The 24,393-nt window shown below is 39.6% G+C and overlaps 1 protein-coding gene and 1 pseudogene across 1 annotated transcript; both read left to right on the top strand.

The window, feature by feature from the left end:
• The first annotated feature begins 474 nt into the window (after positions 1-474).
• Positions 475-2,820, top strand: LOC129652994 (olfactory receptor 8S1-like). Its single transcript, XM_055582192.1, has one exon. It carries the CDS (start codon positions 1,792-1,794, stop codon positions 2,719-2,721), a length of 930 nt encoding a protein of 309 aa, XP_055438167.1. The 5' UTR covers positions 475-1,791; the 3' UTR covers positions 2,722-2,820.
• A 19,849-nt stretch (positions 2,821-22,669) lies between these two features.
• On the top strand, positions 22,670-23,723 carry LOC129650125 (olfactory receptor 8S1-like; annotated as a pseudogene).
• The last annotated feature ends 670 nt before the right edge of the window (positions 23,724-24,393 follow it).

The raw sequence follows: 24,393 nt of genomic DNA, 5'->3' as shown, positions 1-24,393 counted from the left end.
TGATGGGTGGAGTGAAGTTTATTAGGAGTCCAAAGAGGGAACTCTTTCTCCCTATGTCTTTGCAGATTCCCTATGTCACATATCTTGAAAGTTATTTCATTAGCTAAATACTTTGTGCATGGAACAAAAAGCCCACTTAAAAAGCTACATATGTATAAAACAGATAAATGAAATGCTATGGTGATGATGGTAGTTGGGGGTGGGGTGAAGAAAGATAACCAAACTCAACTGTGAAGGTGCCTGAAGATGGGGGCAACATGTTTGGGCTCCAAGAAGCCCAGAAAAGACTCTGGAAAGATTTTATTAGAGTTTAGTACCCTCTGGATTGCTAAAGTCCATAAAGGCCTCCAGATGGAATCAGAATGTAGGCATAGTAGCTTTTGGAAAAGTGCAATAAGGGTGGGAAAATTTTTCTTTAAGTTAAATTTGCTGCTTTTTTTTTTTTTTTTTTTTTAGGAAAAAGGAGAAGAATAAATTGTACGTTTCATGAATAAATCTTAACCCTTTATGTCTACCATCATTTATTTGATGCATCAGTGCCAGGACTTCTTCAGATGCTTCAGGTAGGGGAAAGGGAGGGAAAACTAGAAGGGCCATCTCTGCTACCCTGATCTCCCCACTTCTGTAGAATTCTCTTCTTTCAGTCTGAATTGCTCTCAGTTCTCAACCTGGCTTTTCCTTAGTCTTCTCTTCCTGGCATTTTCCCTGGCCTAAAACCCCATTATTTGTTCCAAGAGGTCAAATCTCTGATACCATATGTTTGGGAGCTGTGAGTCATCCTGGGTAAGAAGTTTCAGACATGGTCAATGGACCAAACTCCCAAGGCCATCTCACATTCCCTCCTGGGTTCTCAAGATCCCTCCAAAGAAAGCAAAGTGTCCATAGACTGTAAATTCCGTGTCTGCATGTGTCACATCCTTTCTGACCCTCAGAAATGAGGTCAGTATTTCCTATGTTGCAAGGTTGGGTAGGATTAAATGAAATCAAGACTTTGTTATAGTCCTTGGCATAAATTGTGCATTAAATAAATAACAGTTATTATCATATGAGTAAAGATGTAAGCAGGTGGGGGTGGGAAGGAAGATGTGCAAAATGAGGTTTGGGAAGAGAAGAAAAGAAGGGAGTGAAGAAAGATTTTTGCTGATGAGTTTCAATTATGAAATGTAAGAGGTCAGTCACTGTGCCCCAGAAGGAGAGAATGTCTGAAAGAATAAATAAAGCCTTGGAATTAAGGCTAGGAAAAAATGGAACCCAAAATCCATTTCTTATTTTTTTAATGAATTTAGTTGAAATTACTCATTATTTTATTCAACAAATGTTTATGCAGAGCAGTCTAACTGAATCTACTGCATATCCAGGACTATGACATTTTCCTGATCCTCTTCTCTTTCACAAATTATGGAACTAGTGACTATTGTGGTACTTAGGAATGCAACATGGGAGAAAAACAGACAAACATCCCTGCCTGTGCATAATATAAAATCTAACAAGAAAAGATAATTTTTAATGTACTACATCCCATCCATATGTTAGAAAGTGTGAAGTATTATGGGGGAGCAAATTTCAGCTTGATAGGGAGCACTTATATGCAGGAGAAGGAAAGTTGCAGTATTTAATAGGGTAATAGGATAGTCAGATGCTGATTTACCTCCAGATGCACTTTCAGGCTTTAAGCTAAAAAGTGGATCTTTTATAGGTTAAAAAATTCTATTCCCAGAGAATTACTCAGATCATTATCCCACCAAATGAGTAAACTTTCTTTCTCTTTAGAGATGGGATGTCTAAGAAACCATGAAAAATCTTAGCACTATTGATGAATTTGTGCTGCTGGGGTTGTCTACTGACCCGGATATCCAGACCATGCTCTTTGTTCTCTTCTTGGGGATTTACCTCCTGACCCTGATGGGGAACCTGATGATGATCCTGGTAATCAGGGCTGATCCTCAACTGCACACACCCATGTACTTCTTCCTTGGTCATTTGTCTTTCCTGGACATATGCTACTCTTCAGTCACTGTGCCCAAGATGCTACAGAATTTCCTGTCCCTGAGGAAAACCATTTCAGTGTGGGGATGCATTACCCAGAGTTTCTTTTTCATTTTCTCTGGAGGCACTGAGAGCTGCCTGCTCTCTGCTATGGCCTATGACCGCTATGCTGCCATCTGTCACCCTCTGCTCTACACTATGATCATGAATGGACCTCTGTGCACTGCAATGGTCAGTGCAGCATGGGTGATGGGGTTTCTGAGCTCACTAGTGAATAATCTTTGTACCCAGAACTTACAGTTCTGTGGTCCCAATATCATCTCCCACTTCAGTTGTGAACTGCCTTCACTCTTCCCTCTGTCCTGCAGTGACACCATGCCTAACACCATCCTGCTAGCTGGGTCCACTGCATTTCTAGGACTTGTGACACTTCCCCCGATCCTCTTCTCTTACTCAAAAATTATTCTTGCCATTTTAAGTATCTCCTCCTCTAAAGGCCAAGGCAAAGCCTTCTCCACCTGCTCCTCCCACCTCACCGTGGTACTCTCGTTCTATGGCACGGCTCTATTCAGGTACATCAGCCCCTCATCAGGATCAGTCCTGGAGCGAGTTGTCTCCATACAGTATGGTGTGATCACATCCTTGATAAACCCCCTCATTTACAGCTTCAAGAACCAGGAGGTGAAGGCAGCTCTGCAGAGGATACTGAGGCAGCAAATATGTGTCTCAGGGTAAGAAATGATACTAGGTCCTTTTTTCTACAAGAGAAGCAATCTACAAGGGATGATAAATACATAAACAGAGCCCCTATGGAACTTGAATTTTAATTTAATTTACTATTCTTATTTCTTATTCAAAGCGAAATGACTTCCAAATAGTCAGAAAAATGAAAGACCTATTCTGGGTCTGAGGGTAAAGGTTCAGAGACATCAGCTCCTACCACAGCCTTGGAAACTAATCAGAAGGAGTGACTTCACTACAGTTGAGCAGGTAGAAAAAGAACAATGACCTTGGCAAGAACAGAGCTCCCTGATCCCAGGACTTTAGCTGTGGAGCTACACAAGGGAGCCCATTAGCAGAAGGGCAAATAAGAAGTAACCTAGATACATTGAAGGTTTCAGAATGAGATAATTCATTACATTTCATTCACCTGACCTGGTGGCACCACTGGCGTTAAATGGCATGTGCGCCTGCAAATAGCCAAAGAACAGTGAAAGCAAAGATTAAACATATTAAATATCAATGCAGATGAATAGCAGATGAATGGATAAAGAAAATATGGTACATGCATACAGTGGAGTACTATTTAGTTTAAAAAAGAAGGAAAGTCTGCAATGTGTGACAACATACATGAACCTTGAAGACATTTTATTAAATGAAAAGAGGCAGTCACAGAGGAGAAAAACTGCTTAATTCTATTTATATGAGGTATCTTAGGAGGTCAAACTCATAGAAGCAGAAAGTAGAATGATGGTTTCCAGGGCCTGGGGGAAGGGGAACTGGGAAATTACTGTCAATGAGCATAGACTACCAGTCATGCAAGATAAAAAGCAGATCTGCTGCACTGCAATGTGCATATAGTTAACAGTACTAAACATCTAAAAAATTAAGAGAGTAAAATCTACAATAAATAAGTAAGAATCAACATATTATATACTAAATATGGGCAACCTCTTGCCTGGAGTCATACATCATTTTAACACTATCATACTTGATATATATACATATGTAAGTCAGATAAAAGGTCATTAGAAGTAGCATAATGTAAATTAACATGTCAAGAGCATTATATTATTGAATATGAATCAATCAGGTTAGAACAGTTCTTTATACCATACACATAAACAAAAAATGGCTTAAAGACTCAAATACAAGCTATGACACCATAAAACTTCATATGAGAACTTAGGCAAAACATTCTCTGACATAAATGATACCGTATTTTCTTAGGTTAATCTCTCCAGGCAAAAGAAATAAAAGCAAAAATATACAAATGGGACCTAATCAAACTTACAAGCTTTTGCACAGCAAAGGAAATCATAAACAAAACAAAAAGACAACCTGTGGAGCATGAGAAACTATTTGCAAATGACTGACCAGCAAGTGCTCAACTTCCAAAACATACAAACATCTCATATAACTTAATATAAAAATACAACCCAATTAAAAAATGGGAAGAAGTCCTAAATAGACATTTCTCCAAAGAAGACATACAGATGTCCAACAGGACATGAAAAGATGCTCAACACTGCTAATTAGAAGAGAAACACAAATAAAAACTTCACTAAGTATCACCTCACACCAGTCAGAATGATCATCATTATATCAGTTCTGAAGGTGTGAACAAAAGGAACCTTCCTACACTGTGGATAGGAATGTAAACTGGTATGACACTAAGGAAAGCAGTATGGAAATTGCTTACAAAATTAAAAATAAAGTTACCATATGATCCAGTACTCCCAATCTTGGGCATATATCTGGAAAAGATGAAAATGCTAGTTCAAAAAATTACACACACCCCAATGTTCATAGCAGCACTATTTACAATAGATAAGACATGGAAGCAACGTAAGTGTCCATCAACAGATGAATGATTAAAGATGTAGTATATATGAACAATGGAATATGATTCAGCCATAAAAGAATGACATAATGCTATTTGCAGAAATGTGGATGGACTTGGAGGGTATTATGCTATGTGAAATAAATCAGACTGAGAAAGACAAATACTATATGGTACCATTGTATGTGAAATGTAAAAAATATGACTAGTGAATAAACAAAGAAGCAGGCTCACAAATATAGAGAACAAAACAGTGGTTGCCAATGGGGAAAGAAAAGGGAGAGGGGCAATATAGAAGTAGGGGATTAAGAGGTAGACACTATTCGGTAAATAATAAGCTACAAGGATATACTGTATAACAAAAGGAATATCACAAATATTTTATAACTATAAATGGGGTATAACCTTTAATGAATGTGAGTCACTATATTATACACCTGTAATTTATACTTTATATTTCTATAAAAGCATTCATTAAAATTAAAGTTTAAAAAAATACTGACAATTCATTGTTAGTATAATGTTAGATATCAGCCGCCGCTGCCGCCACCACCAAGTCGCTTCAGTCGTGTCCGACTCTGTGCGACCCCATGGACTGCAGCCTACCAGGCTTCTCCATCCATGGGATTCTCCAGGCAAGAACGCTGGAGTGGGTTGCCATTTCCTTCTGCAATGCATGAAAGTGGAAAGAGAAAGTGAAGTCACTCAGTCGTGTCTGACTCTTAGGGACCCCATGGACTGCAGCCTACCAGGCTCCTCCACATCCATGGGATTTTCTGGGCAATAGTACTGGAGTGGGGTGCCATTGCCTTCTCCAAGATATCAGCATATTGCCTATATTTTATCAAGTTATAGCTATCCATTTTAGTTATAAAGGTGTACTATCAAAATAGATATTGAATATCATAAAGTAGATTTTCACCATTTATTGATGTTAACATACATCTTTTTATTGAATGATTTATAAAATTTTTTAATACTAAACAATTATTACATTACTGGGAAAACACATGCATGAATATTCTTTTCATACTCCATTAAATTATTTGTATTGGAGAAGTATTCACCTGCATACTTATTATTAAAATAACTTATTTAGGTGTTAGTATGAAGATATTGTTATTCTACTCATTGTATGATGAAATCTTTTGTAATGTTGACTTTCACTTATTTCCTCTGCACAAGACTTTAAAAAATGTGTATACGTTTGCCACCTTCATTGTGCCTTTGGCCATATTTCATGCTGTTTCCATGTTTTTGCTGCCTTCATTTTGAAATTGAACTTTGTAGCCTTACAAGATCATGATGGCTTTGTCTTCATTCTGGGTTATACCTCTTATCATTATAAAGTGTAGCTTTTTTTTACTTTAATTTTTCTTTAGAATTCCATATTCTATAATGTTAATATATATAATTATTTGGAACTTCCAGGTTGGTTAATATATGGCAATTCAGAGAGGGCCAGGAACTCACACTACTTCCCGTAGCATACCAAAGCATCTTTTACCATAAACCTCTTCCCACTGGCCACAAAATTCCATCTATCTGTCAACACTGGGTGGAGGTGGATGTCATCTCCCATTAGGCATCAGCTGGGATCTTTGGCCACTTGCTCCCAAGAAGCCAATCCTTATTTCTAAAATGATAGAGTGAGGAGTTGAAGACAAGATGGGAGAGTAAAAGGACTCAAGCTCACCTCTTCTTCCCCAAACACCAAAATCAAAACTACCTGGGCAAAAAAATCAGCAAAAAAGACTGCTGCTGCTGCTGCTAAGTTGCTTCAGTCATGTCCAACTCTGTGTGACCCCATAGACGGCAGCCTACCAGGCCCCACCATCCCTGGGATTCTTTAGGCAAGAACACTGGAGTGGGTTGCCATTTCCTCCTTCAATACATGAAAGTAAAAAGTGAAAGTGAAGTCGCTCAGTCGTGTCTGACTCTTCGTGACCCCATGGACTGCAGCCTACCAGGCTCCTCCATCCATGGGATTTTCCAGGCAAGAGTACTGGAGTGGGTTGCCATTGCCTTCTCCCAAAAAAGACTGAAACTTACCAAAAGCAATATTCTACATCCAAAGACAATGTAGAAGGCATGGGGGACTTCTCTGGTGATCCAGTGCTTAAGGCTTGAAAAATAATTCATACTAATGGTAAAACTGATCCAAAATCTCAGAAAAAGAATAGAGGCACAGACCAAAAGATAGAAGAAATATTTAACAAAGAGCTAAAATATATAAAGAACAAACAGAGTTGAACAATAAAATAACTGAAATGAAAAATACACTAGAAGGAATCATTAGCAAAATAAAGGGACAGGAAAATGGATAAGTGAGCTGGAAGATATATTGGTGAAAATAACTGCCACAAACAGATTAAAGAAAAAAGAATGAAAAAAAAAAAACAAACAAAAAAAAAAACGAGGATGGCTTGAGAGACCTCTAGAACAACATTAAACGCATCAACATTATAGAGGTCCCAGTAGGAGAAGAGAAAGAAAAAGGGCCTGAAAATATTTGAAGATAATAGCTGAAAAATTCCATAACATGGGACAGGAAAAGGTCACCAAAGTCCAGGAAGCACAGAGTCCCATACAGGATAAGCCCAACACCAATACAAATATTAATCAAACTGACAAAAATAAAAGAAAGAAAATATTAAAAGCAACAAGGGAAAAGCAACAAATAACATACACGGAAATCCCCTTAAGGTTAAACTCTTCAGGCCAGAAGAGAGTGGTAGAATATATTTAAGGTAATAAAAGAGAAAAATCTAAAACCAAGAAAACTCCACCCACCAAGGCTCTTATTCAGATATGATGGAGGAATTAACAGATTTACATACAAGGAAATGCTTATCGAATTTAGCAGCACTAAACCAGCTTTACCCCAAATACCAAAAGAACTACTCTAGGCCAAAAAGAAAAGGCCACAACTAGAAACAAAAAAATCACAAATAGGAAAGTTCACCTGTCAAGGTAAGCATACAGTAAAGATAGGAAATCATCTACACACAAATATGTACCAAAGTCAGGAACCATGAGAAGAGAGTACAAATGCAAGATATTGAAAATGCATTTTAAATTAAGAGACCAGCAACTTAAAACAATCTTGTATATATATAGTCTGGTATATCAAAACAGTGGAAACCACAAACAAAAAATCATAATAGATACACATACACACCAGAAAAAAAAAAGGGGTGGGGAATTTAAACACAACACTATAGATAGTTATCAAATCACATGAGAAGAGAACAAAAAAATAAGGTAAGAAAAAAGACCTGAAAAAAAATTAAAAACAATTACAAGATGGCAATAAGAAATGCATATTTGTAATTATTTTAAAAGTAAATGGAATAATTGCTCCTACCAAAAGAAATCGACTGGATAAACTGATACAAAAGCAAGATCCATATATTCTTTTCTACAAAAGACCAGCTCAGATGTAGAGACACTATATACCTACATGTAAAACCACATACATAAAACACTTAAAGGAAAAATAGGCAGAATACTCTTTGACATACATTGCAGCAATCTTTTTGGATCCACCCCCTAATGAAAATAAAAACAAAAATAAACAAATGGGATTGAATTGAACTTAAAAGCTTTTGCATGGCAAAGGAAGCCACAAATAAAACAAAAAGACAACCCACAGATGGGAGAAAATATTTGTAAATGAAGCAACCAACAAGGGATTAATCTGTAACATACACAAACAGCTCATGCAGCACAATATCAAAAAAATTAACAACCAAATCAAAAAATGGGATCAGATCAGATCACTCAGTCCTGTCCGACTGTTTGCGACCCCATGAATGGCAGCACGCCAGGCCTCCCTGTCCATCACCAACTCCCGGAGTTCACTCAGACTCATGTCCATCGAGTCAGTGATGCCATCCAGCCATCTCATCCTCTGTCGTCCCCTTCTCCTCTTGCCCCCAATCCCTCCCAGCATCAAAGTCTTTTCCAATGAGTCAACTCTTCGCAGGAGGTGGCCAAAGTACTGGAGTTTCAGCTTTAGCATCATTCCTTGCAAAGAAATCCCAAGGCTGATCTCCTTCAGAATGGACTGATTGGATCTCCTTGCAGTCCAAGGGACTCTCAAGAGTCTTCTCCAACATCACAGTTCAAAAGCATCAATTCTTCGGCACTCAGCCTTCTTCACAGTCCAACTCTCACATCCATACATGACCACAGGAAAAACCATAGCCTTGACTAGACAGACCTTTGTTGGCAAAGTAATATCTCTGCTTTTGAATATGCTATCTAGGTTGGCCATAACTTTTCTTCCAAGGAGTAAGCGTCTTTTAATTTCATGGCTGCAGTCACCATCTGCAGTGATTTTTGGAGCCCCCAAAAATAAAGTCTGACACTGTTTCCACTGTATCCCCATCTATTTCCCATGAAGTGATGGGACCGGATGCCATGATCTTCATTTTCTGAATGTTGAGCTTTAAGCCAACTTTTTCACTCTCCTCTTTCACTTTCGTCAAGAGGCTTTTTAGTTCCTCTTCACTTTCTGCCATAAGGGTGGTGTCATCTGCATGTCTGAGGTTATTGATATTTCTCCCGGCAATCTTGATTCCAGCTTGTGCTTCTTCCAGTCCAGCCTTTCTCATGATGTACTCTGCATAGAAATTAAATAAGCAGGGTGACAATATACAGCCTTGACGTACTCCTTTTCCTATTTGGAACCAGTCTGTTGTTCCATGTCCAGTTCTAAGTGTTGCTTCCTGACCTGCATACAAATTTCTCAAGAGGCAGATCAGGTGGTCTGGTAATCCCATCCCTTTCAGAATTTTCCACAGTTTATTGTGATCCACACAGTCAAAGGCTTTGGCATAGTCAATAAAGCAGAAATAGATGTTTTTCTGGAACTCTTTTGTTTTTTCATGATCCAGCGGATGTTGGCAATTTGATCTCTGGCTCCTCTGCCTTTTCTAAAACCAGCTTGAACATTAGGAAGTTCATGGTTCACATATTGCTGAAGCCTGGCTTGGAGAATTTTGAGCATTACTTTAGTGGCGTGTGAGATGAGTGCAATTGTGCAGTAGTCTGAGCATTCTTTGGCATTGCCTTTCTTTGGGATTGGAATGAAAACTGACCTTTTCCAGTCCTGTGGCCACTGATGAGCTTTCCAAATTTGCTGGCATATTGAGTGCGGCACTTTCACAGCATCGTCTTTCAGGATTTGGAATAGCTCAACTGGAATTCTATCACCTCCACTAGCTTTGTTCGTAGTGATGCTTTCTAAGGCCCACTTGACTTCACATTCCAGGATGTCTGGCTCTAGGTCAGTGATCACACCATCGTGATTATCTGGGTCGTGAAGATCTTTTTTGTACAGTTCTTCTGTGTATTCTTGCCATCTCTTCTTAATATCTTCTGCTTCTGTTAGGTCATACCATTTCTGTCATTTATCGAGCCCATCTTTGCATGAAATGTTCCCTTGTTATCTCTGATTTTCTTGAAGAGATCTCTAGTCTTTCCCATTCTGTTGTTTTCCTCTTTCTTTTCATTGATCGCTGAAGAAGTCTTTCTTATCTCTTTTGCTATTCTTTGGAACTCTGCATTCAGATGTTTATATCTTTCCTTTTCTCCTTTGCTTTTTGCTTCTCTTCTTTTCACAGCTATTTGTAAGGCCTCCCCAGACAGCCATTTTGCTTTTTTGCATTTCTTTTCCATGGGGATGGTCTTGATCCCTGTCTCCTGTACAATGTCACAAACCTCATTCCATGGGAAGAAGATATAAATAGACATTTCTCCTAAGAAGACAAACAGATGGGCAAAAAGCTCATGAAAAGATACTCAACAGTAATAATTATTAGAAAAATGTAAATCAAAACTACCATAAGGTATCACCTCCACCCATCAAAATGGCCTTCATCAAATAGGCTACAATGTTGAAGAGTGTGGAGGAAAAGGAACCCTCCTACACTGTTGGCAGGAATGTAAATTGGTATAACCACTATGGAGAATAGTATGAAGTTCCTTAACAAACTAAAAATAGAATTAACATATGATCCAGCAATCCCGATCCTGGACATATATCTAGAGAAAATTATAATTCAAAAAGATACATGCATTCCAATGTTCACTGCAGTGCTATTTACAATAGCCAAGATGTGGAAGCAACTTAAATGAAATGCCCACTGGTAGACGAATGGCTAAAGATGTGATATATATATACAATGGAATACTATTCAGCCATGAAAATGAATGAAATGATGCCATTTGCAGCAACATGGATGGACCTAGAGATTATCATATTAAGTGAGGTAAGTCGGACAGAGAATGACAAATATTATGTGAGATGACTTACTTGTGGAATCTAAAAAGATGATACAAATGAAGTTATTTAGAAAACAGAAACAGACTCACAGACTTAGAAAACAAACTTATGGTTACCAAAGAGGAAAGACGGGAGGGACACATAAATTAAGATTTGGGTAACATATATACAATCCTATATATAAAATAATCAACAAAGACCTACTGTATAGCACAGGGAACTCTACTCAATAGTCAGTAATAACCTGTATGAGAAAAGAATCTGATAAAGAATAGATATATATATGTGTATAACTGAATCACTTTGCTATACACCTGAAACTACATAACATGGTAAATCAATCATACTCCAATTAAATTAAATTTTAATTAAATTACAAGAACATTTTCACTTGTTCTTTATTATCAGATAATTTCACCATATATATCTTTGTCTATCTATCACTGTAGTGTTAATGTTTCCATATTATTTTGTTATATGTAGATTAAGCAACATATCATTAGATTTTTGTTTCTTAATTTTGTACCTTTTAATTAGGATATTTAAAATACTGTATTTATCACCACTTTGATTTTTACATTCATTATTTTACAGTCATAAATTATGGGTTTACTTATTTCTGATGTCTTAATTGATAGTTTTGTTGTCAACTTCCTTTCTCTACTCTTATTTTTGCCATGAAAATAGGCATAAAACCACTGTTTATTGAGTTATTAGGCAGCACTTTTCTGTATATCATAAAAAACATTATTAGGCAAACTTGAAGGTAGACATTCTTTTCATACATGAAAAAACTGAGGGTTACTGAGAACATTAACTTCCCCTAGGTCACTTAGCCAGTGAGTGATAAGAGTCAGGACTGAAATCTAGAATGTCTATACTACAAAATACAAATTCATGACCACTGTGTTTCTCTCTCTCTCTCTCCCATTCAATGTTTTATCATCTGCAATGAATTGAAAAATATAGATCATGAGCTTCTCATCATAAAATAGTCTACTGAGCATATGATGCAGTCTTTCTTTCATGAACCAAATGTTGGAAAATATCAAAGAGGAATTTTTAAGTGAATTTATCTATTGTCAAACCAAAAGCATGATAACTTAGAGGGGCAGATTAAGAAGTTACTGAGAAATAGAAAGCCAATTTGATGATATTAAGGTGGAAACAGTAACTAGAAAATATTCAGGGTCCAGCAGGAATGAACCAAAACAAAAAGGTAGGAGGGACAACTAGGAAATTTCCTAAGTGGATGAGTAGAAGTCATGGGCAGGGGAAAATCAAAGGGCACCAAGAGGAACTTTGGTTGGAGTAATGTGTGAGCAAACACATGTGGCATTAGACAGAAAGTGGCAACAGGGTGACATGTTTCCTTATAGGAGCAGAGCTTGAAATGAAGAGAAAGCTCATTGCCTCCCTGTGGCGGATGATGTTAGGGAAGAATAGGTAACAGTGGAGGCCAGAAGAATTGCTAATGCACCCTATCTGGCAGCATACACCCACATAAATCAAATCTCTTTCATAAGAGTATGGAGCACAGGCCGTAGAAGCTACTTCTACAATAGTTGTCCTGAAAATAGGGATTCCCAAGCAGAGGTGCATGACTATGTAGTCAATTGCAAAGTTTATAATTAAAATAGCAACAACAACAAAAAGTGTTCATAACACAGTGACAAAATTCCTGGAGCTTACGTGAAAAAAAAAAAATTTAAACTGCAAGCCAAAAGAGAAAATTCAAAGAAAGAACAAATTGTAAAGCTAACTCCCAAATTAATATATTTATTTTTAAAAAAAGAAAGAAAAACACCAGTTGAAATCTCAAGGGAATTTTTCAAACTATGAATCTGATTATGAAGCAAAATTATAAGAATGAGAAAACAAAACATAAACTAGAAAGTATAAAAGTAACAGTCTGTCACTACCAGGTATTAAAGCATATATTACATCTGTATACATTCATTAAAATAGTATAGCCCTGCAGTTAAAAACAGATCAAGGTATAGAAGAGGAAACCTCAAAATAAAACAAGTTTATAGGCCCTCGTCTCCAATTCCAGCATCTCTAAAAGTCTCTGAAAATCGAACATTTTTCCCCAAAACTAATTTGGAGGTAAAATTGGAAGGTAACAGACATGACGCTATTTGTAGCCTTTTACAACCCCATGTGGAAGAGGTACTTAAAAGTTTCATTATAGAAATAGTAATGTGTTTGACTAAGGGTGCAGCAGAGATGTTATATAATATGCAGTACATTCCATATGTATCTTTTCTGAAAGGTTAAGACCATATCAGAAATTAAAATCTTGATAAGTGAGAATAAAATTCTCACTAATTTGTTCTGTTTCTGTCTCATAAAGGCTCCTAACCTCTGAGTGTTTCTATGTATAAAATCCTTTAATGGCAACTGACTTTATAACTCAGCAAAGGGCTCCAAACTCTACTATCTACTTTTTAATTAATTAATTTATTTTAATTGGAGGCTAATTACTATACAATATTGTAGTAGTAGGCTTCCTATGGAAGAAAGAAAGTTACTAATGGTTTCTGGTCTATTTTAACTGGATAAACATCAGTGATTTCTACATATAAACAGAATGCATAAGCCTGATGGAAAAGAAGAGGCAAGGGAAGAAAAAGAATATGGTTGAGTAAGAGAGATGCCAGAGAAGGCAATGGCAGCCCACTCCAGTACTCTTGCCTGGAAACTCCCATGGATGGAGGAGCCTGGTGGGCTGCAGTCCATGGGGTCTGGAAAGTCGGACACAACTGAGTGACTTCACTTTCACTTTTCACTTTCCTGCATTGGAGAAGGAAATGGCAACCCACTCCAGTGTTCTTGCCTGGAGAATCCCAGGGACGGGGGAGCCTGGTGGCTGCCATTTGTGGGGTCGCACAGAGTTGGACATGACTGAAGTGACTTAGCAGCAGCAGCAGCAGCAGAAGAGAGATGCTCAAAAAGAAGGGTTAAGATGGGATCCAGAGGACAGAGGCACTGGCCAGAGATAGAAAAGGGTCTCCTTCCCAAGCTGTATGCATGCTTAGTCCTTCAGTTGTGTCTGACTCTTTGTGACCCCATGGACTGTAGCAGGTGTGCATGGACTGTAGGGGGTGACCAGGCTCCGGTGTGCATGGGATTCTCCAGGCATGAAAACTAGACTGAGTTGCCATGCCCTTCCCTCCAAGGGATATTCCCAACCCAGGGATAGAACCTGCATCTCTATGTCTCTTGCATTGGCAGGGGGGTTCTTTACCATTAGCGCTACCTGGGAAGCTCCCTCCCCAAGCTGGAGGGAAGAAAAGAAGAATAACTCCATGTGTGGGGTTAAGGAGTTAGAGATCACCCACAGCAGGAACAGATACATTTCCTCTGCCCTTTATCAGCTGAGAGTTAGGAGTACGTAAATTCAGGAAAGTAATGAAGTGACTGAACTTGTCATGGTGGGAATGGAAAGAGTATATATGAAGTGAAGAGAGAAGGGGATGTGTATTTAGTATCCCAGGACTATAAGGGAATAAAACAGCCCTAAGAGAGTCTCACTGGAGAAGGAAATGGCAACCCACTCCAGTGTTCTTGCCTGGAGAATCCCAGGGACGACGGTGGAGCCTGGTGGGCTGCCGTCTTGGGGTTGCACAGAGTCGGACATGACTGAAGCAACTTAGCAGGAACAGCAGCAGCAAGAGTCTCACACACTGGAATTCACCTGGTCCCTTATTAACAAAGCCATTTATACCTAGGAGCATCCTCAGTACTGTGTCTTCCACTGGCCACGGCAGGACTAGTAGCTTGCCCATCTCTAGACTGAGAACCACTTTGGCTCTGACCACTGCTGCCTCTCTCATGGGCAATGAACTGATTCTGGTTCCCAAGAGTTCTTATTTGATATCCTTTTCCAGGGCTAAGCTGGCATAAGATTGCCAACAAGCTGATGAAGAGGGAGACATAAGTCATACAAACTGGACAGGCACTTTTCTCAGGTTTAAAAGTGAAAAATGAAAGTAAAACGATAAGGAAGAGTGGCAAATACTCTAAGATGACCAAAAGACTCAAAACAGCATCAAATGGATGCAAGGATACTTTTTAGCCTTTATCCAGAAGTGACCTTGAGGTGAGCTGCTTTGAGTCTGAATATGACTTCAGACCTTGCATTGACTGTGAAGAAAGCCTGCTGTGTGCAGATGCAGTTAGAGTCCTCTGCAGAACACCCCCACTGCTGGAATATTTTTAAACATATAACCCTTGTTTTTCAGGTAGTTGACAGCCTGGCTCAAATTGCAGAGTACATTTTAGACCAAGTACAGCCCTGCCCAATGAGGAGGTAAGTGAGCCAGAAAAACACCTAAATAGAAGGATCTTACTGGCAAAAGTTGTAAATTTCTTATTGAAACTGGCAACTGAACCCATGATGGGGAAGATTATTGCTCAAAGTTGCAAAACTTTGAGTAAGTAGTAACTGTCCTACAAGTTTGAACTCTCACTCACTTGCCCATTTGGGATTTTCCTCAACTGTTTCTTCTCGTACCTGGGGTTTAAACCACACACAGAAACATTTTCTGAGATGGAGGATGGATGGAGTGAAGTTTATTAGGAGACCAAAGGAGGAACTCTTTCTCCATACCTCTTTGCAGATTCCCTATGTCATATGTTTTCAAAGTGATTTCATTGGCTATATATTTTGTCCATGGAACAAAAAGCCCACCAAAGAAACTACATATGTATAAAACAGATAAATGGAATGCTATGGTGAGGACGGTAGTTTGGGGTGGGGTGGAGAGACACACAAACTCAATTCTGTTGGTGCCTAAAGCACTGGAACACCATGTTTAGGCTCCAAGGAGCCCAAAAAAGACTCTGGAAAAATTTCACTAGAGTTCAGGATACTGTGGATTCCTAAAGTTCTTTGAGGCCTCCAGATGGAATCAAAATATAAGCATAGTAGCTTTTGGAAAAGTGTAATAAGTGTGGGAAGATTTTTCTTTAAGTTAAATTTGCTGCGGTTCTGAAAAAGGAAAAGAATAAATTGTACTTTGCATGAGTTAATCTTAATCCTTAATGCATCAGTGGCAGGGCTTCTTCAGATGCTTCAAACAGGGAAATGAGAGGGAAAACTAGAAGGGCCATTACTGCTACCATGATCCCCCACCTCTGTGACCTTCTTGTCTTTCAGCCTGGATTGCTCTTAGTTATCAATCTGGCTTTTCCTTGGTCTTCTCTTCCTAGCATTTTCCCTGGCCTAGAAGCCCCCATCTTTGTTCCAAGAGGTCAAATCTCTCATACCATATGTCCAGGAGTAGCAGGTCATCCTGGGTAAGGAGAAGCTTCAGACGTGGTCAATGGGCCAAACTCCCAAGGTCACCTCACATTCCTCCCTGGGCTCCCAAGTTCCCTCAGGAGAAAGCAAAGTATCCATAGACTATAAAGTCTATGTCGGTATATGTCACAACATTTCTGACCTTCAGAAATGAGGTATCACCTATGTTACAAGGTTGGGTAGGATTAAATGAAATCAAGACTTTGTTATAGTCCTTGGCATAAATTATGCATTAAATAAATAATACTTATTATCATATGAGTAAAGCTGTAAGTGACCAATGCAAAGAAATAGAGGAAAACAACAGAATGGGGAAGACTAGAGATCTCTTCAAGAAAATTAGAGATACCAAGGGAACATTTCATGCAAAGATGGGCTCGATAAAGGACAGAAATGGTATGGACCTAACAGAAGCAGTAGATATTAAGAAGAGGTGGCAGGCATACACAGAAGAACTGTACAAAAAAGATTTTCATGACCAAGATAATCATGATGGTGTGATCACTCACCTAGAGCCAGACATCCTGGAATGTGAAGTCAAGTGGGCCTTAAAAAGCATCACTATGAACAAAGCAAGTGGAGGTGATGGAATTCCAGCTGAGCTATTTCAAATCCTGAAAGATGATGCTGTGAAAGTGCTGCACTCAATATGCCAGCAAATTTGGAAAACTCACAGCAGTGGCCACAGGACTGGAAAAGGTCAGTTTTCATTCCAATCCCAAAGAAAGGCAATGCCAAAGAATGCTCAAACTACCGCACCATTGCACTCATCTCACACGCTAGTAAAGTAATGCTCAAAATTCTCCAAGCCAGGCTTCAGCAATACGTAAACCGTGAACTTCCAGATGTTCACGCTGGTTTTAGAAAAGGCAGAGGAACCAGAGATCAAATTGCCAACATCCGCTGGATCATGGAAAAAGCAAGAGAGTTCCAGAAAAACATCTATTTCTGCTTTATTGACTATGCCAAAGCCTTTGACTGTGTGGATCACAATAAACTATGGAAAATTCTGCAAGAGATGGGAATACCAGACCACCTTACCTGACTCTTGAGAAATCTGTATGCAGGTCAGGAAGCAACAGTTAGAACTGGACGTGAAACAACAGACTGGTTCCAAATAGGAAAAGGAGTACGTCAAGACTGTATATTGTCACCCTGCTTATTTAATTTATATGCAGAGTACATCATAAGAAACGCTGGGCTGGAAGAAGCACAAGCTGGAATCAAGATTGCCGGGAGAAATATCAATAACCTCAGATGCAGATGACACCACCCTTATGGCAGAAAGTGAAGAGGAACTAAAAAGCCTCTTGATGAAAGTGACAGTGGAGACTGAAAAAGTTGGCTTAAAGCTCAACATTCAGAAAACGAAGATCATGGCATCTGGTCCCATCACTTCATGGCAAATAGATGGGGAAACAGTGGAAACAGTGTCAGACTTTATTTTGGGAGGCTCCAAAATCACTGCAGATGGTGACTGCAGCCATGAAATTAAAAGACACTTACTCCTTGGAAGGAAAGTTATGACCAACCTAGATAGCATATTCAAAAGCAGAGACATTACTTTGCCAACAAAGGTCCGTCTAGTCAAGGCTATGGTTTTTCCAGTGGCCATGTATGGATGTGAGAGTTGGACTGTGAAGAAGGCTGAGTGCCGAAGAATTGATGCTTTTGAACTGTGGTGTTGGAGAAGACTCTTGCGAGTCCCTTGGACTGCAAGGAGATCCAACCAGTCCATTCTGAAGGAGATCAGCCCTGGGATTTCTTTGGAAGGAATGAGGTTAAAGCTGAAACTCCAGTACTTTGGCCACCTCCTGCGAAGAGTTGACTCATTGGAAAAGACTCTGATGCTGGGAGGGATTGGGGGCAGGAGGAAAAGGAGACAACAGAGGATGAGATGGCTGGATGGCATCACCGACTCAATGGAGGTGAGTCTGAGTGAACTCCGGGAGTTGGTGATGGACAGGGAGGCCTGGAGTGCTGCGGTTCATGGGGTCGCAAAGAGTCAGACACGACTGAGCAACTGAACTGAACTGAACTGAACTGAATATTCCATTGTGTATATGTACAACAGCTTTCCTATCCATTCATCTGCTGATGGACATCTAGGTTGCTTCCATGTCCTGGCTATTATAAACAGTGCTGTGATGAACATTGGGGTGCACGTTTCTCTTTCGATTATGGTTTCCTCGGTGTATATGCCCAGCAGTGGGACTGCTGGGTCATATGGCAGCTCAATTTCCAGTTTTTTAAGGAATCTCCACACTGTTCTCCATAGTGCCTGTACTAGTTTGCATTCCCACCAACAGTGTAAGAGGGTTCCCTTTTCTCCACACCCTCTCCAGCATTTATTGCTTGTAGACTTTTGGATAGCAGCCATTCTGACTGGCATGAAATGGTACCTCATTGTGGTTTTGATTTGCATTTCTCTGATAATGAGTGATGTTGAGAATCTTTTCATGTGTTTGTTAGCCATCTGTATGTCTTCTTTGGAAAAATGTCTGTTTAGTTCCTTGGCCTTAAAAATATACAAGCAACTCCTGCAGCTCAATTCCAGAAAAATAAAAGACCCAATCAAAAAGTGAAAACGGATTTTAGAGCAATGGTAAAATAATTGGGGAAAATGTACAAAACTGTTGACACTCAATACATCACAAATATTAATTTGCCATAAATTTGATTCTTATGCATATATAGAGGGATTTTTAATTTTCATAAAGTATTTACTGGATTATATTTAACTACATTTGACCTCATTTTTACCCCATTTTGCATGTGAGAAAAGTTATGTCTTGAATAGATTTCACAGCCACTAATCAGCAAGGACAGTATCATTATGAGTCCACTACTCATTTTACTATCACAGCAGCTGCTATAAAACTTTAGGACATATTGCAAATTAATTTTTGTTGTTGTTCAGTTGCTCAGTAGTGTCCGTCTCTTTGCAACCGCATGGACTTCAGCACACCAGGCTCCCCTGTCCTTCATCATCTCCTGGAGCTTGCTCAAACTCAAGTCCATTGAGTTGGTGATGCCATCCAACCATCTCATCCTTTGTTGTCCCCTTCTCCTGCCTTCAATCTTTCCCAGCCTCAGGGTCTTTTCTAATGAGTTGGCTTTTTGCATCAGGTGGCCAAAGTATTGGAGCTTCAGTTTCAACATCAGTCCTTCCATTGAATATTCAGGGCTTATTTCCTTTAGGATTGACTGGTTTGATCTCCTTGCAGTCCGAAAGGACTCTCAAGAGTCTTTTCCAACACCACAGTTCAAAAGCATCAATTCTTCAGCACTCAGCCTTCTTTATGGTCCAACTCTCACATCCATACATGACTACTGGGAAAACCATAGGTTAGACTATATGGACCTTTGTTGCAAAGTGATGTCTCTGCTTTTTAATACACTGTCTAGGTTTGTCTTAACTTCTCTTCCAAGAAGCAAGCATCTTTTAATCTCATGGCTACAATCACCATCTTCAGTGATTTTGGAACCCAAGAATATAAAATCTGTCACTGTTTCCATTGTTTCCCCATCTATTTGCCATGAAGTTTTGGGACCGGATGCCATGATCTTCATTTTTTGAATGTTGAGTTTTAAGCCAGCTTTTTCACTCTCCTCTTTCACCTTCCATCAAGAGGCTCTTTAGTTCCTCTTTACTTTTTGCCATAAGGACAGAAAATAAACATCTGCATATCTGAGGTTATTTATATTTCTCCCGGCAATCTTGATTCCAGTTTGAGCTTCCTCCAGCCCAGCATTTCGCATGATGCACTCTGCATATAAGTTAAATAAGCAGGGTGACAATATACAGCCTTGATGTACTCCTTTCCCAATTTGGAACCAGTCTGTTGTTTCATGTCCAGTTCTAACTGTTGCTTCTTGATCTGCATACAGGCTTCTCAGGAGTCAGGTAAGGTGATCTGGTATTCTCATCTCTTTAAGAATTTTCCACAATTTGTTGTGATCCACACAAAGGCTTTAGTGTAGTCAATAAAGCAGAAGTAGATGTTTTTCTGGAACTCTCTTGCTTTTTCTATAACCCAATGGATGTTGGCAATTTGACCTCTGGTTCCCCTGCCTTTTCTAAGTCCAGCTCAAACTGGGAGTTCGTGGTTCACATACAGCTGAAGCCTAGCTTGGAGAATTTTCAGCATTACTTTGCTAGCGTGTGGAATGAATGCAATCGTGTGGTAATTTGAACATTCTTTGACACTACCGTTCTCTGGGATTGAAATGAAAACTGGTCTTTCCACTCCTGTGACCACTGCTGAGTTTTCCAAATTTGCTGGCATATTGAGTCCAGCACTTTAACAGCATCATCTTTTAGAATATGAAATAACTCAGCTGGAATTCTGTCACCTCCACTAGCTTTATTCATAGTGATGCTTCCAAAGGCTCACTTGACTTCACACTCCAAGATGTCTGGCTCTAGGTGAGAGATCACACCATCATGGTGATCTGGGTTATTAAGATCTTTTTTGTATAGCTCTTCTGTGTATTCTTGCCACCTCTTAATATCTTCTGCTTGTTAGGCGCATACTATTTCTGTCCTTTATTGTGCCCATTTTGCTTGATAGGTTTCCTTGGTATCTCTAATTTTCTTGAGATCTCTAGTCTTTCCCATTCTATTGTTTTCCTCAATTTCTTTGCATTGTTCACTTAAGGGGGCTTTCTTATCTCTCTTTGCTATTCTTTGGAACTCTGCATTCAAATGGGTATATCTTTCCTTTTCTCCTTTGCCTTTCACTTCTCTTTCTTTTCTCAACTATTTGTAAGGCCTCCTCAGACAACCATTTTGCCTTTTTGCACTTCTTTTTCTTGGGGATGATTTTGATCACCACCTCCTGTACAGTGTTACAAACCTCTGCTCATAGTTTTTCATGTACTCTATCAGATCTAATTCCTTGAATCTATTTGTCACTTCCACTGTATAATCGTAAGGGATTCGATTTAGGCCATACCCAAATGGCCTAGTGGTTTTCCCTACTTTCTTCAAGTTAAGCCTGAATTTGGCAATAAGGAGCTCATGATCTGAGCCACAGTCTGCTCCCACTCTTGTTTTTGCTGACTGTATAGAGCTTCTCCATCTCCAGCTGCAAAGAATATAATCAATCTGATTTTGGTGTTGACCATCTGGTGATACCCATGTGTAGAGATGTCTCTTGTGTTGTTGGAAGATGGTGTTTGCTATGACCAGTACATTGTCTTGGAAAAATTCTGTTAGTGTTTGCTCTGCTTCATTTTGTACCCCAAGGCCAAACTTGCCTGTTACTCCAGGTATCTCTTGACTTCCTACTTTTGCATTCTACTCCCCTATAATGCAAATTCATAGGATCAAGGAAACTGGTGATCACTCCTGTACCCCAAAAATCACACTGCTCTAAACCCCAAACTCCTTACATCCAAAAATACTTACTGTCTCTGTGTGAGGTACTGGAAAGAGAACGGGCTGTGAAATCAGAAACCCTGCTTAGTTCTGGCTCTGAGACATCTAGTTATGGTACAAGTAAGGTCACCTTTCTATCACATGTTGTCCTCAACCTGAAAATATGAAGTCAGATACCAGGTTTCATTGACATGTCAGATGAGATGTACTAGGAATTTAAACTCTTAATTGCTCAGAAGCAGCAACACAGAAAAGGAAGTTTCTTGCTTTGCTTCTGGGTGCCTTTCTACTTGTTGCAACTTCAAGAGTTCATCGAGTCTTGGATGATATCGGGTACTGAGGAAAGGCTGCTGAAGAGCATGAGAGGATAGAGATTGTGAGGCTTTCCTAGTAGCTCAGATGGTAAAGAATCTGCCTGCATGCAGGAGACCCAGGTTCAATCCCTGGGTTGAGAAGATCCCCTGGAGATGGGAATGGCAACCCACTCCAGTATTCTTGACTATAGAATTCCATGGACAGAGGAGCCTGGTGGGCTACAGTCCATGGGTCACAAAGATAGGACATAACTGAGCCACTAACACACACATGATCTAACAGGTCAGGGGATGGTAGCAATGACAGTTAAGGGATTGTACTAGGAGGCACCATTCTTTTATTCAACAAATGTTTATTTAAAGCCATCTAGTTGAGTCAACTGCATTGTGACACTTTCGTGACCCTCTTCTCTACTCAAAACTTATGGAATGAGTCGTTATTATTGGCAATTTGGATTGCTTTCATGGGGAGGGGGGAAGAACAGACAAACATCCTTGCCTGTGTGTAATATAGGTTATAACAGGGAAAAATAATCTTTAATGTACTAGATTCATTATCCATATGTTAGAAAGTGTTAAGTATTGTGAGGGAGCTATGTTTAGCTTAATAGGGAGTATTTAGAGGCAGGAGAAGGAAAGTTGCAGTATTTAATTGGGTAATAGGATTGTCAGATATTTATACTCAGATTCATATTCTGGCTTAAAGCTAAAAAGCAGATCTTTTAAATTAAAAAAATTATATTCGCAGAGAATGACTCAGATCGTTATCCCACCAAATAGGTAAATATTTCTTTCCCTTTAGGGATGGAATATGTAAGAAACCATGAAAAATCTTAGCATTATTGATGAATATGTGCTGCTGGGGTTGTCTACTGACCTGGATATCCAGATCATGCTCTTTGTTCTCTTCTTGGGGATTTACCTCCTGACCCTGATGGGGAACCTGATGATGATCCTGGTGATCAGGGCTGATCCTCACCTGCACACGCCCATGCACTTCTTCCTTGGTCATTTGTCTTTCCTAGATACATGCCCGGAGAAGGCAATGGCACCCCACTCCAGTACTCTTGCCTGGAAAATCCCATGGATGGAGGAGCCTGGTAGGCTGCAGTCCATGGGGTTGCTCAGAGTCGGACACGACTGAAGCAACTTAGCAGCAGCAGCAGATATATGCCACTCTTCAGTCACTGTGCCCAAGATGCTTCAGAATTTCCTGTCTTAGGGTAAAACCATTTCAGTGTGGGTATGCATCACTCAGAGTTTCTTTTTCATATTTTCTGGAGGCACTGAGAGCTGCCTGCTCTCTGCTATGGCCTATGATCGTTATGCTGCCATCTGTCACCCGCTGCTCTACACTATGATCATGAATGGACCTCTGTGCACTGCAATGGTCAGTGCAGCATGGGTGATGGGGTTTCTGAACTCACTAGTGAATAATCTTTGTACCCAGAACCTACAGTTCTGTGGTCCCAATATCATCTCCCACTTCAGTTGTGAACTGCTTTCACTCTTCCCTCTGTCCTGCAGTGACACCATGCCTAACACCATCCTGCTAGCTGGTTCTGCTGCATTTCTAGGACTTGTGACACTTTCCCTGATCCTCTTCTCTTACTCTAAAATCATTCTTGCCATTCTAAGTATTTCCTCCTCTAAAGGCCAAGGCAAAGCCTTCTCCACCTGCTCCTCCCACCTCACCATGGTGCTCTTGTTCTATGGGGACAGCTCTATTCAGGTACATCAGCCCCTCTTCAGGATCAATCCTGGAGTGAGTTGTCTCTATACAGTATGGTGTGATCACATCCTTGATAAACCCCCTCATTTACAGCTTCAACAACCAGAAGGTGAAGGCAGCTTTGCAGAGGATTCTAAGGCACTAGGTATGTGTCTCAGGGTTTAAAAAAATGGCAATAGGATGCTTATTCTAATAGAGAACAAATCTACAAGGGAAGAGAACTTTGTAAGCTTAGAGCTTGTGTGGTTCTTCATTTTTAATAAAATTCAAGTGTATTTATTTCTTATTCAAAGTTAAGTGACTTCGAAAAGCTAAGAAATATAGTCAGAGAACTATTTTGCCCATCCAGGGTCTGAGGGGAAACATTTAGAGACATCAGCTCCTACCACAGCCTCTGGAAACTAGTTCAGAAGCAGTGACTTCACTACATTTGAGGAGCCAGAACCAGAACAAAGACCCTGACAAGAACAAAGATCCTGAGCCTGGGACCTTTACCTGTGGATTTACACAAAGGATTCTATTAGTATAAAGGCAAAGAACAAGTAATCTATACACATTTAATTTTCCAAAATGAGTGAGTTCACCATCCCCCATTCATCTGACCTGATGGCACCACAGGCATGAAATGGCATGTGTGCCTGCAAAGTCAAAGAATAGTGAAATCAAAGGATGAACACGTTAAATATCTATGAGCAGATGAATGGATAAAGAAAATGTGGCATACGCATACAATGGAGGATGGAAATTCTACAATGTGTGACAATATGGATGAACCTTGAGGACATTGTGTTAAGGAGATAAGCCAGTCAGAGGAG

The sequence above is a fragment of the Bubalus kerabau genome, chromosome 1 (assembly GCF_029407905.1).
Source record: "Bubalus kerabau isolate K-KA32 ecotype Philippines breed swamp buffalo chromosome 1, PCC_UOA_SB_1v2, whole genome shotgun sequence".
NCBI classification, from domain to species: domain Eukaryota; kingdom Metazoa; phylum Chordata; class Mammalia; order Artiodactyla; family Bovidae; genus Bubalus; species Bubalus kerabau.
The sequence above is the reverse complement of the archived record's forward strand: the minus strand, read 5'-3'. Positions and strand labels throughout refer to the sequence as shown.

Excerpts from the sequence above, each read along its gene's own strand:
- LOC129652994 (XM_055582192.1), top strand. The coding sequence starts at position 1,792 with ATGAAAAATCTTAGCACTATTGATGAATTTGTGCTGCTGGGGTTGTCT.